At 47.1% G+C, this 14462-nt stretch overlaps 1 protein-coding gene across 6 annotated transcripts in view; it reads left to right on the plus strand.

The window, feature by feature from the left end:
- Positions 1 to 14462, plus strand: part of ARSG (arylsulfatase G) — a 187640-nt gene that overhangs the window by 89218 nt on the left and 83960 nt on the right. For all 6 annotated transcript variants that reach the window (XM_024350567.3, XM_511646.9, XM_054670626.2 and 3 more), the window contains 3 exons: positions 802 to 849; positions 5251 to 5362; positions 10202 to 10339. In XM_024350567.3, the coding sequence (XP_024206335.2) occupies positions 802 to 849; positions 5251 to 5362; positions 10202 to 10339 (298 nt within the window). The remainder of the gene's footprint in view (positions 1 to 801; positions 850 to 5250; positions 5363 to 10201; positions 10340 to 14462) is intronic.

Consider the following 14462-nt stretch of genomic DNA (forward strand, 5'->3'; position numbering starts at 1 on the left):
AATAGTTCGATAGTTCCTTATTGAGGCCACATCAAATAATGTACTTAGACATACTCCTGTGGTTGCCCGTTAATCTCTCATTTGAGCGGTTTAATGCTGCCAGCGTCTCAATCTTTGTACCACATTCTTTTCTTTGCCCCCTCACCATGGGGGTGGCGTCCCTGGGGTCTACTCCTCAGAGCGGAAGAGCAGATCAGAGAGTTCTGACACTGTCAGAGCTCTTGCCACACATTGCCCAATTATTCCCCCAGATTGAACGCATTTGCAGACCGAGGAGCAGCAGGGTGTCTGAGTTTCCTCATTTGCTGCCCCGTAGGTGTCTCGGTGCTTGAACTGCGGGCTGCTGATGTTGGCCAGAGAGGAAGATGATGAAACCAGGCAGGAAGCGGGCATTTCTGAGACGATGTGGGGCGGTGCACCTGCACCCTGGGCCGCCTGGTGCCTTTGCAGGGCCCCAGTGCAGGAGGGCAAAGTGAAGGAGCCCATGTGGGGTTGCTGTGTCTGTGGAGCCCTCTTTGAGGGGCAGAGGCTCAGGCTTCTCTGGGCTCCTGGTGATGGGCTGTCTTCCCCTTTCACTGTGGTTTCCCGTGTGAGTCTGGAGTCATCCTTTATGTGTCCCTGTGGACACCGTCTCGGCCCCAGAGAGCAAAGCCTGGCTTGTACACCACATTGCAGCTTCTTTTGGCTTGTCCACAGTGCGAGGCGAAGCTAATGGAGAGCTGAGTGTGTGATCAGCTCCTCAGGGGGCCGTGGTACCCCTATGGGGATTCCTCTGAAAATCTCTCTTATGTTTTTCTACAGGCAAATGGCATCTTGGACACCACGGCTCTTATCACCCCAACTTCCGTGGTAAGAATTCTTTTGGGGATTTGTTGCCTGGGAAACAGAAAATAAAGGTCTCTGTGTAAGACTCCATGAACAGCTAAGCCTTCCTGTCTCTGGGGGCAACCCTAAGTTAGGACATCTTTGTTCACGAGGTCATTTGAGTGCATTTGGGGTGCCAGGGCTCTCCGGGACCTTACATCCCACTTGCTGGCATCTTCCTTGACTGTCCTTCCTTGGTGCCTGTTTGCCCTTCCAACTGCCCCATCACAGGCCCATCAGCTTTTTTGCCATCTCTCGGTTCTTTACACCTCAGGGAACATTCTGCCCCATGAGGTCCAGACATGGCTAATCTGGGAAGAGGTAAAAATTGACTGATGGGTTCACCGAAGCAGGAAACCTGGCCATAGACCCAAACAGGAGATGCTGCCTCTTGGCCTCTTCCTGCAGCCTTTGCTTCCTCACCCTCTGGCCTTGGGGAAGTAGGCCAAGATCAAGCTACCAAAACTGGTTCTCTGAAAATCACTTTGCTGAAGGGCGGATTCTCCAAACGTCCAATTCACTGAATTATTGATGGTTTTTCAAAGTTGCAGTTCGTGCCACTGACCTTTTCCATTTCCTATAGGAAGCCATGGACTTTCTCTTAAAGGCATTTACCATGATCTCAGCTTTGGTGGCTTCTCCTGTCCCTGGCCCCTTCCTCTTCTGCCATTTTATAAGCAAATGTGATTCTCTGACTACTTTGCAGACTTCTCCCCTCCCTTGCCCTAGTATCTCTCCCTATCTCTATGGAAAACGGCTGAATTGTTCTGTCCTAGACCTGGCGGAAGGTTTGCATTGGAAGATTTTTGCATTTGGAGAATGACTTTCAGAGGGTTGGCCTGGAGCCAGCCTTCAGCAGGGACCCACTGGTCAGTAACCCCATTGGATGACGTCTTCTTCAACTCTTACCTCGCCTTTGATGCTCATTCCTCTCCCTCTCCTCCCTTGAGCCCCTTTTCCCAGGTGGGCATTCGTGGCATCGTCCGCACATGCTTTAAAAAAAATGACAGATGGGAGAAGTGAAGACCTGGCTTTTGCACTCACTAAAAATTACTCCAGAACTTGTTTCCTCCTTGGTCTTCAGTTTTCTCACTTGACAATTGAGGGGTTGGACCAGATCAGGTGTTGGCACCTTGAGGGCATATTCCTGTGGTGAGGGGATACTGAGACCAGCTCCTATGCAGCAGGAAGTGGTACCATGATGGATCTGGTGTCTGCTGTGGGTGTGGGAAGTGGGAAGAAAGAGTACCTCCTACCTATTTGCTCTTTGGACCAGACAATTCCAAAAAGCCTTCTGGCATGGACACTCTGAGGTTTCTTCATGCTTATGTCCAAGTTCACTCCTTTTCCCTCCTGCCTCTTACATCCTCTCTGTGGTGCACTGTCCTGGTTCCCCGTCTCACTCTGTCTCCCAGGCTGGAGTGCAGTGACATGATCTCGGCTCACTGCAACCTCTGCCTCCCTGGTTCAAGTGATTCTCATGCCTCAGCCTCCCAAGTAGCTGGGACTACAGGTGCCCGCCACCATGCCTGGTTAATCTTTTGATTAAAAGCTTGGGTTGGAGAAGAGATAGAATGAAGGAGGAAGTCAGAAAAAAAACTTCACATGCCCTGGGTTATGCCAAGCACACTTCCACATTCCTTCTAAGCACCCATGCTCCTCTTGCTGCCCTGGGCTGTTCCTCAGGTCAGGGCTCCTGCAAACACAACGAGGTCTTTCTAACACTGGGGTATGAGGATGCCTGTGATTTAGATCAGTGGTTGGCATAGACCTGTGGTCCAAATCCAGTATGCTAGCTGTTTTTGTAAATAAAATTTTATTAGAAAACAGCAAGGCCAAGCATGGTGGCTCACGCCTGTAATCCCAGCACTTTGGGAGGCCGAGGTGGGTGGATCACCTGAGGTCAGGAGTTTGAGATCAGCCAACATGGTGAACCCCTGTCTCTACTAAAAAAATAAAAAATTAGCTCGGCACGGTGGTGCATGCCTGTAACCCCAGCTATTTGGGAGGCTGAGGCAGGGGAACTGCTTGAACCCAGGAGGTGGAGGTTGCAGTGAGTTGAGATTGCACCACTCCAGCCTAGGCGACAAAACTGAAACTCCATCTCAAGAAAAAAAAAAGAAAGAAAGAAAACAGCCAATATGTACAGTCATTTGTGTACATATTGTCTGTGGGTGTGTTTGCGCTACAATGGCAGAGTTGAGTGGCCTTAACAGAGATCATCTGACCCACAAAACCTAAAATGTTTACTATTTGGCTCTTTCCGGCAGAAGTTTGCTCTCCTTGGTGGAGAGTCATCCTGATACCGGATGCAGTAGCATTTCAGGGCTATATTGTGTACCTAGGGGGTAGCTAAATCCATTTGTGCAAACCAAGTTAGCATGAAGGTATCAATTTTTTAAAAATACAACAAACAGGCTGGGCGTGGTGGCTCATGCCTATAGTCCCAGCACTTTGGGAGGCCGAGGCAGGTGGATTACTTGAGGTCAGCAGTTTGCAACCAGCCTGGCCAACATGCTGAAATCCCATCTCTACAAAAATACAAAAATTAGCTGGGCGTGGTGGCAGGTGCCTGTAGTCCCAGCTACTCGGGAGGCTGAAGCACGAGAATCGCTTGAACCCAGGAGGTGGAGGTTGCAGTGAGCTGAGATCGTGCCACTGCACTCCAGCCTGGGAGACAGACTGAGACTCCGTCTCAAAAAGAAAAAAAAATGCAACAAACATCTACTAGTTATTCTACATACACCACATATTGGGTTGGCAAAGATCTAATGTCTAACTCGAGGAGTGCATCACTAATGGGGAAGACGGTATTACCCAGATGATAAAAAGTCTGTAGGCTACACTAGGAGAATGGGTTGAGTGCAGGGCTGTGGCAGGCGGGATGCAGTGAAGAGCAGGGAAATTCTGTAGGAAACTTCACACTCAAACTGGGCTGGGAAGTGCTAATGCAGTTTCACCTGTGAGAGACACAGAGCAGAGAATTCCAGGCAAAGCCACCGAGGCCCCAAAGCATGAGGCTCACAGGGAACTGAAGAGAGCTTGCTTCTTTTAGGAAGTGTGCTTATAGAGAGGGCCAAAAACGATTTGGAGGGGCAGGAGTTGAAGCTGAAAACACAGCTCTCCCTATTCCTGGGCCTGGAATTTGAGGCTAATGAGAAATAGCAATTCTTTGTGAGATTTGAGTTCTATCTACCTCTAGGAAATAAAGAGAGCTGAAGCAGTTACCTGGGTAATTGGGGAAGGTTTCCTTTTTCTGGAGAATTTTTGCATTCTAGCTGCATATGCAGCTATAGCCTTTGATTAAAAGCTTGGGCTGGGCGGGGCGCAGTGGCTCACACCTGTAATCCCAGCACTTTGGGAGGCTGAGGTGGGTGTATCACGAGGTCAGGAGATTGAGACCATCCTGGCTAACACGGTGAAAACCCATCTCTGCTAAAAATACAAAAAATTAGCCGGGCGTGGTGGCAGGTGCCTGTAGTCCCAGCTACTCAGGAGGCTGAGGCAGGAGAATGGCATGAACCTGGGAGGCGGAGCTTGCATTGAGCCGAGATTTCCCCACTGCACTCCAGCCTGGGCGACAGAGCGAGACTCCGTCTCAAAAAATAAAATAAAATAAATAAATAAATAAATAAATAAAGCTTGGGCTGGAGAAGAGATAGAAGGAAGGAGGAACTCAGAAGAAAACTTCAACACAAAGGCTTTGGGTTTCAATGCTTACACCCTTCCATCCCTCACCTTCACTCCACCACTCCAAGCCCAAATTCTGCCAGCCTTTTGAGTCCCAGCTGAAAGGCAGTATCTTTCAAGGAGCATTTTGAGATTCCTGCCCCATCCCCATCCCACCATCTCTATCGGGGGTAACTTCCTGTGATCACTCTTGTTGGCTCACCTATTCATCTCTTATTTCTTAATCTTTGTATCTTATTTTCTCCTCACATGAAAAGTCTCTTGAAGGCAGAATTTATTGTTTCTAAAAAATTTTTTATAATTTTTTTTTTCTCTGTGGTTGTGGCAGCTAAGAACAACTGTTTTTTTTTTTTATCCCTTAAAGTGTCATGTATATAGTAGGTTTTCACCAAATACTGAGTATGTCCATAATTTCGTTGAAGATGTTAGGCATTCAATAATTCTCTCCACTTCCTCCCAAACTGGGTTAATTCTAATCACAAGATGTTTTGCAAATCTAATCTAACAGCCAGAACCCAGCAAAGTGATTTTCTATGCATACTACAAAGGGATATTAATCAAATCCTCTTATAATTACATACTCTATAGCACTGCAGTATTAAATCATAGGAAATTACATTTTTGTCGTGGGTGTACAAAGGCAAGCACATGGAGTCGCAGCCACGTGGGGGTGCTAACCGGTTGCTTCTATTCCAGGTTTTGATTACTACTTTGGAATCCCATATAGCCATGATATGGGCTGTACTGATACTCCAGGCTACAACCACCCTCCTTGTCCAGCGTGTCCACAGGGTGATGGACCATCAAGGTAATGCTGTCTGACACATTTGCGATAGGCTCCAGGACAAGGCAAAGTTCCAAGACTGTGGTCCATCAGCAATAAATTAAAGATGCAGACAGGAAACAGTTAAGACGGCAAATAAGATACACGGTACATTCTGTGCAAATTTAAATGTGTTATTTGCAGGGAGTGCAAGAAACCTTTCAACGATGAGGTCCACAAAATTCTTCTATTGAAATTTTCCAGGTTCCTCAGACTATTGAGCTCAGCTAGGGAGAGGCTTGTGCTGCCAGGGTCTCACACATGTGGGGCCTCCCTCCTCCTCTGCCTGCTGTCTTTGCTTCTAGCCCAGACACTGGACATAAGGAGGGAGGGAGGGAGAGAGACAGACAGAGAGAGAGAGAGAGAGAGAGAAAGTGCGCAGGATTCCTTTTGAGCTTCTCCCCGCATGGACAACTAAGCCAGCATTCTGATGTTGGAATGCCAAACAGGCACCAAATAGGATGTTTTGAAAAAACATTTAATGAAATGGGAAAATGCTTATGATATAATAGTAAGTGAAAAAAAAAAAGCAGGAAGCAAGTCATCAACAGTAAGATCCTAATGAGCTCTGTAACCCTATCTTTGTAGTCCTATCAACGGAGACTCAAAGGAGATATGCCAAAATGTTATCAAGGAATCTCTCTGGTCGTGGGACTCAGGGTTTTCATTTTCTTTTTTCTTTTTTTTTTTTTTTTTGAGACGGAGTGTTGCTCTGTCACCCAGGCTAGAGCGCAGTGGCGCGATCTCGGCTCACTGCAACCTCTGCCTCCCTGGTTCAAGAGATTCTCTTGCCTCAGCCTCTTGAGTAGCTGGGATTACAGGTACCCACTACCACACCAGGCTAATTTTTGTATTTTTAGAAGAGACGGGGTTTCGCCATGTTGGCCAGGCTGGTCTTGAACTCCTGACCTCAGGTGATCTGCCCACTTCGGCCTCCCAAAGTGCTGGGATTTCAGGCGTGAGTCACCACACCCAGCGGTGACTCTTTCTCCACTTTCTCTTTATTTTCCTCTTTGTCATTGTATTTCCTAAGTATCCTGAGATGCATTTATGATCACAAAAAAAAGATGATAAGCCTCACTCAGGTAATAAAGCAGCACAAAACACGTGTTCCCTTGTTCGGACAGTGCACTGTGGTTATTTCTAAGGCTACAGTTGTCTGAGCCACTTGGGAAAGGTGTGAGTCTCAGCTCGTCTATCTATAAAACAATAGTTAATATAATAGTGGGTCTTTATTGAGAAATTGTTACATTCTAAGCACTGTCTATATTTATCTGTAATCCACGTGACCACTGTGTGAGGTAGGTATTTCTTAGGTTGGTGCAAAAGTAATTGCGGTTTTTGCTGTTGAAAGTAAAACCACAATTACTTTTGCACCAACCTGATACCTGATTTTACAGATAAGGAAGCTTATGTTGCCTAGGTTGCACCGGAGCTGGAAAGAGGTAGGAATGGAGATTCCAATCCAGGTCTCTCTGAGTCCAGAGCCCATATGCCCTTCCTATCTTTGCTACTCATAGCGTAGTCATTGAACCAGCATGGTGGATATCACTTACATGCTTGGTAGAAGTGCACAGATTCACATCCTACCCCCAGGTCTGCTTTTTAACAAGACTTATGCATGCAGTGAGCTATGATTGCATCACTGCACTTCACCCTGGGTGACAGAGTAAGATCCAGTCTCAAAAAACAAAAACAAAAACCAGCCCAGGGATTCTGCACATTATGGCACGAGAAGCAAGGCTATAGAGCATCCTGCTGCCCTTCTCACCCACTGTGGCCTGCTGGGCATACCTGTAATCCCACCTGGCCATATGAAGGTATGACATATGTCAGCCAGTCTCTTTTTAAAATTTAAAAATTTTAATTAATTTATTTTTTGGAAGGATGGAGTCTCGTTCTGTTGCCCAGGCTGGAGTGCAGTAGCACAATCTCTGATCATTACAACTTCCGCCTCCCAGGTTCAAGTGATTTTCCTGCCTCAGTCACCTGAGTAGCTGGGATTACAGGCTTGTGTTACCATGCCTGGCTGAGTTTTGTATTTTTAGTAGAGATGGGGTTTCACCATGTTGGCCAAGCTGGTCTTGAACTCCTGACCTCAAGTGATCTGCCTACCTTGGCTTCCCGAAATGCTGGGATTACAGGCATGAGCCACTGCACCTGGCCTTCTTTTTGTTCTTCTTCTTCTTCTTCTTTTTTTTTTTAATTTCAATCCTTCTGTATTTTTTTATTTTTATTTTTTAATTTTTAATCTATGTTAAAAATCTCTTTTTAATCTATGTTAAAAATCCAGTAGACAGCCAGGTGCAGTGGGTCACTCCTGTAATCCCAGCACTTTGGGAGGCTGAGGTGGGTGGACCTTGTGAGCCCAGGAGTTTGAGATCAGCTTGGTCAACACAACAAAACCCCATCTCTACAGAAAATACAAAAATTAGCCGGGTGTGGTGGCCCGTGCCTGTAGTCCCAGCTACACAGGAGGCTGAGGTGGGGGGATGGCTTGAGGAGGAGGTTGCAGTGAGCTGAGATTACGCCACTGCACTTCAGCCTGGGTGGCAGAGCCAGATCCTGTCTCAAAAAAAAAAAAAAAAAGAAAAAAATCAAACAGAGAAAAAATGGGTGGCTTAGGAGAGAGAGAAAAACAGTAAAGAAGGTAAATGACTCATGGAGTTGCAATGGTATAATAAAAAGCTGAAAAATTCAACATAAATATGCGATTAGTGTTATAATGCCCAGCATGGTGATAATTCTTTTTCTCTTTTAAAAAATTTGGGATGCCTGTAATCCCAGCACTTTGGGAGGCCGAGGCGGGTGGATTGCTTGAGCTCAGGAGTTTGAGACCAGCCTGGGCAACATGGTGAAACCCGTTCTTTACAAAAAATACAAAAATTAGCCGGGTGTGGTGGCACACACCTATAGTCTCAGCTGCTCAGGAGGCTAAGATGGGAGTTTGAGGCTGCAATGAGCTGAGATTGTGCCACTGCACTTCAGCCTGGGCGACAGAGTGAGACCCTGTGTCAAAAAAACAAAACAAAACAAAAATTGTGGTTTTTGACAATTATCTACACAGTCTGACCATATCTCCTATATTTCTGTAATGGGGTGTGTGTGCATGTGGGTGTGATGGGAAGTTTTGATTTCTTCACAAATCCTTCCCAGCACTATTAGGACGACGTATTTGCCTGAGAGAACTCCATTCATTACCACCTCTGTCTGCATTGCTCTCAGCTTCTCTCTTGGTTCTCTTTGGTGACCAGGACTGAGAGCTTGAGATTTTTCAGAATTCCTAATACACTGAAGCTGTGTGCAATGCACTAACCATTTGTTATCTCCTTTAGACCACCAGCTCCCCTGTAAGGATGGCACAGGCCCTCCAATGCTACGGATAAGCAGATAACTCTGGGAGCTTAAGTAACTTGCCAGAGATCATGACCAGAGTCAGACCATGACTCAGCCACATTGATGGGCAGCTATGGGTCGGATTCATTTCAATCTGTAAGACCAAAACTTGAGCTTGTGTTGTTTTGTCTTGAGATGCAGTTTTGCTCTTGTCGCCCAGGCTGTAGTACAATGGCGCAATCTCAGCTCACTGCAACCTCCGCCTCCTAGGTTCAAGCAATTCTCCTGCCTCAGCCTCCTGAGTAGCTGAGACTACAGGCGTGCAGCACCATGGCTAATTTTTGTATTTTTAGTAGAGATGGGGTTTCACCATGTTGGCCAGGCTGGTCTTGAACTCCTGACCTTAGGTGATCCACCCGCCTTGGCCTCCCAAAGTTCTGGGATTACAAGCGTGAGCCACTGTGCCTGGCCTGGTCTTGAACTTCTGACCTCAGGTGATCTGCCTGCCTCAGCCTCCCAAAGTATTGGGATTACAGGCGTGAGCCACCGTGTCTGGCCATGAGCTTTTTTTTTTTTTTTTTTTTCCCCAGGAGATGTTATTAGTTTGACTAGTATTTTTTTTCCAACTGCTGAAGTTTCTCCAAATTCTGCAAACATGGCTTAAAATTAAAATTGTCCCAACCCATCTTATGTATTCCTTTTTATTTATTTATTTATTTTTGAGACGGAGTCTCACTCTGTCACCCAGGGTAGAGTGCAGTGGGATGATCTCAGTTCACTGCAACCTCCGCCTCCCGGGTTCAAATGATTCTCCTGCCTCAGCCTCCCGAGTAGCTGGGATCACAGATGTGCACTGCCATGCCCAGCTAATTTTTGTATTTTTAGTAGAGACAGGGTTTCACCCTGCTGGCCAGGCTGGTCTCGAACTCCTGACCTCAAGTGATCTGCTGGCCTCGGTCTCCCAAAGTGCTGGGATCACAGGCATGAGCCACTGCACCTGGCCCATCTTATATATTCTGTCCTATTGACAGACCTGGTATTACATGAAGTCCCAATTGTTGACTTCGGAAAACGCTGAGTTGCACGCCATACACAGAGGCTGGGATTGAAGTGAGACAGCAGAGAAAGCCAGCAATGGGGCTACTGATTGGTGGTGGGACTCTGCTTGACATCATTTAGGTTCTTTAGACCTCAGTTTCTCTCCCCGCAAAATGCAAGTAATAAAAAATAATGTCCCTAGCTCACGAGAGTCTTTGTAAGCTTTACAGAGTGGTCAGCTCGTCCATGGAACATAAATATCTATTCAAAGGGAATGGAAGAAAGCATTATGCATAGACTTTTACACTTGGAGGAAATGGCCAACCAGAAAAATCATTTGGGGCCAGAGTGTTGTATTTATGTACATATGCATTGTTGCATTAAAGCATTTAGTTCTGCTCTGTGAGTACGTAGGAAATGAATACTCTATGGTCTGTGGTTTCCACACAGGAACCTTCAAAGAGACTGTTACACTGACGTGGCCCTCCCTCTTTATGAAAACCTCAACATTGTGGAGCAGCCGGTGAACTTGAGCAGCCTTGCCCAGAAGTATGCTGAGAAAGCAACCCAGTTCATCCAGCGTGCAAGGTGAGGAGTCTCCCTCCCTCCGCAGGGCCTCCCCCTGCCTCCACCTACCCGTGCACACACAGCATGTCCCTTGGCCTCAGCACGCTTGAGGCCATGGCAGAGTTTTGCTGCTCAGCAGAGATGGATGCATACATGTCTCCTATGAGTAAAGCTGGAAAACAGCCCCTTCTGGAAATCTGCAGTCCTGGATTAGAGATTCCTCAGGTATGTTCCTAGAGTCCCTGGGGCTTATCCCTCTGTTGCTTTGATCACGTTCCACTGCCATGATCATTTTGTCCTCTCCTTCTAGGGTACAAGCTCCTCAAGGGTAGGGCCTGCCCACTGCACTCTGGGCACTCAAGGCATTTGTTGAGCTCACTAGCTGGCAGGATGTATTACTTTTCCATTGCTGCTGTAACAACCAACCACTAATTTAGTAGCTAAAACAACAGTAACTTACCCTGCTACAGATCTGGAGGCCAGATGTCTGAAATGAGTCTTAGGGGGCTAAAATCAAGGCATCAGCAGGACTGTTTTCTTGGGGAGTCTCTAGGGAGAATTCCTTCCTTGCCTTTTCCAGCTTCTGGCATTTCTGAGCTATGGCCATATCATTCTCAACTCTAATTCTGTTGTTCGCTTGCGTCTTCAGTCAAATCTCCCCTCTGGCTCCCACTTACGATAGCACTTGTGATGGCGTTTAGGGTCCACCAGGAGAATCCAAGGTGATCCCCCTACCTCAAGACCCTTAACATAATTCCACCTGAAAACTCTCTTTTGCCATATACCGTAACATTCACAGATTCCAGGAATTAGACCCTGCTTATCTTTGGGAGCTATCCTTCATTCTACCAGACAGAAGTTACAAATTCCCACATCTAGAAGGCACAGATAGGTAACCTTAAAGAGGGAAGCAGGATGAACGTAAGGCATTAGGGAGTGGTGGGGTCTACAGTGAACCTGTAAGCACATGCCCCATCTGAAGGGGGCAGCTACTACCTAGCTCCAGCTGCTTGGTGCTTCTTTGTGAAAATGTGAACCTGGAATGTCACATCTTTTCATTTTACAACAGAGATAGGATACCTGGCTTTTATGTGAAACCTCCTGATTTTGAAATATTAGAAACTACTAATTAACAAAAGGCTGGGGGTGGTAGCTCATGCCTATAATCCCAGCACTTTGGGAGGCCCAGATGGGCAGATTGTTTGAGTCTAGGAGTTCAAGACTAGTTGGGCAACATGGTGAAACTCTGTCGCTACAAGCAATACAAAAATTAGCCAGGCGTGGTGATCTGTACATGTTGTTCCAGCTACTTGGTAGGCTGAGGATGGAGGATCACTTGAGCCTGGGAGGCATAGGTTGCAGTGAGCCAAGATTGTGTCACTGCATTCCAGCCTGGGTGACAGAGTGAGACCCTGTCTCAAAAAAAATATAAAATGAAAAGTAAAATAAAATAAAAGTAAATAAGAAAAACAAAGAAGTGGGCTGTGTGTGGTGGCTCCTACCTGTAATCCCAGTGCTTTGGGATTACACTGGGTAATCCTCCAGGATCGCTCGAGGCCAGGAATTCCAGACTAGCCTGGACAACCGGGTGAGACCTTGTCTTTACAAAAAATTATAAAAAGTGACTGGGCGCGGTGGCTCACGTCTGTAATCCCAGCACTTTGGGAGGCCAAGGCAGGCAGATCACCTGAGTTCAGGAGTTCGTGACCAGCCTGACCAACACGGGGAAACCCTGTGTCTACTAAAAATACAAAAATTAGCTGGGAGTGGTGGCACCCATCTGTAGTCCCAACTATTTTGGAGGCTGAGGTAGGAGAATCACTTGAGCCCGGGAGGTGGAGGTTGCAGTGAGCCCAGATTGTGCCACTGCACTCCAGCCTGGGCGACAGAGTAAGACTCTGTCTCAAAAAAAAGAAATTAATACAAGTTATTAAATAGCTGAGCATAGTGGTGTGAATCTGTAGTGCCAGCTAACTGGGGTGGCTGAACTGGGAGAATCACTTGAGTCCAGGAGTTCAAGGCTGCAGTGAGCCATAATGGTGCCGCCGTACTCCAGCCTGACACATGAAGATCCTGTCTCTTAAAAAACCCCCAAAACCAGCCGGGCGCGGTGGCTCACACCTGTAATCCCAGCACTTTGGGAGGCTGAGGCAGGTGGATCATGAGGTCAGGAGATCGAGACCATCCTGGCTAACACGATGAAACCCCCGTCTCTACTAAAAATACAAAAAATTAGCCAGGCGTGGTGGCGGGCGCCTGTAGTCCCAGCTACTTGGGAGGCTGAGGCAGGAGAATGGCGTGAACCCGGGAGGTGGAGCTTGCAGTGAGCCGAGATCAGGCCACTGCACTCCAGCCTGGGCGACAGTGTGAGACTCCATCTCAAAACGACAACAACAACAACAACAAAACCCCCCCAAAACCCAAAAAACAAAAAAGCAAAAACAAAACCATACCACAGTGTATCTCTAATAAATCATATACCTGTGAGGTGTCAGGGCAAAGAATGGACATTGTGAAATAATGGACAACTCCAAAATTGTGCACACTTATTTGGAATGCACACCCATAGACTGTGGGGTGCAAGTGCACACACACACATGTACCTGCACACATGCACACACAGTCACCCTCCCCGCCCCCTTCATAACTGCCTTCTGCTGCCCTCTAATGACCCCATATATGTTCATCTTATCTTCCTCCCAGGAGATTCCACTCCTCAAGGGCAATGGACTCCAAGAAACTTGGTGTTTTCTACAGCCTTAACCTAAGTGGGCAAGAAAGCACGTGCTGCACGGCTGTCCACTTGGGCAGAATTAAAAAGGGACTCTACCTGTGGCTAAGTGATCACAGCAGCCCCTTGAATATGCAGGAATCCCCCACCCCTCGCTCAGCCACATTGGACGTTTTTAGAAGCTCAGCAGGGAGGGTAGAGGCAGCAATGCAGGAGATCCAGGCATCCTGTTTTCTTGGTAATAAAACCTATTTAAGGATTGAATCTCAAAAGCAGCTCCTAAGGTCTTCAGAAATTGCATCTTAAGGGTTTATCAGGACTTTCTAAGAACACTGTTGTTTTATTTCAGATTGTCAATAGTAGAAAGGGCACAGCCTCTTCTCCCATCTGGAGGGTTGAGCGTCTCCCAGCTCCCTGGATCTTTGGGATGGTTTCAGGCCCCTGTGCCCCATGGCACGTGGATGCTTCAAGGCTAGTGGGGACAGTCTCTTCTGCTTTTGTGGTGACTCAAACGACACTGTGTTCTTAGGGGAAGGAATGGGGACTCGGGGCTGTTTAATGCCCCCTCCGAAGTGGGCATAGGGCCTGGACATCCACCCGTTAATTAATCCATTAAAGGGCAAATCAACCAACAGCCTCTTTATTATACAAAAAAGGGGAACAGTTTTGTTAATTCATTAGCTGGTTATTAAGTGAAAAGTCCCGAGTCCTGTTGGCATTTAACTTTACAGAAGGAAATCCCCAGAAATGCTGATTTCTTTGGGATTTCCACATGCCAAATGATTTTCTGAGCATCAGCAGAAAAGGCCCTCAGGTCCATGCCCTTCCTCCTCCATGACTCTGGCCCCTGCCTCAAGCCCCTCCCCCACCTTGGACCTGTTTTTCAAAACCACCAGCTATCCCTAGAGTGTGGCTTCCCGCTCTTTCTTGACAAGGGGGCCCACCCTGGGACTTAGGGAGTTTTTACTTGGGTCTTTAGTTGGCTTTAGTGTCTCACCCAAGACCCTCGACGCAGTACTTGGGTATCACTGCTGGTCATTCAGTTTACTTGACTTTAGACCCTTCATCTGGTAGCAATGCTGAATGCTAATGCTTGATTGGAGTTTTTTAAGCAGCAGGCAAATCTCTGAATGGGAAAAGGAGCAGGTAGAAGGCATGACTCCTAGGTCACAGAGCTAGCTGGGCCTCTGTTCCTTTTGAGGTCTGGGACCGTGCATTGCACCTAAGCGGGAAATACAGGGCTTGATAAGCAGGAGTGTATAGGGCATCAGGATGAGCAGTGGCCCAGCATGTTTGAAATCAGACATTTCTTAGTTTTCTTTTTTTGAGACTGAGTCTCGCTCTTGTCACCCAGACTGGAGTGCAGTGTTGCAATCTTGGCGCACTGCAACCTCTGCCTCCTGGGTTCAAGCA

This window comes from Pan troglodytes, chromosome 19 (genome assembly GCF_028858775.2).
Source record: "Pan troglodytes isolate AG18354 chromosome 19, NHGRI_mPanTro3-v2.0_pri, whole genome shotgun sequence".
NCBI lineage: Eukaryota > Metazoa > Chordata > Mammalia > Primates > Hominidae > Pan > Pan troglodytes.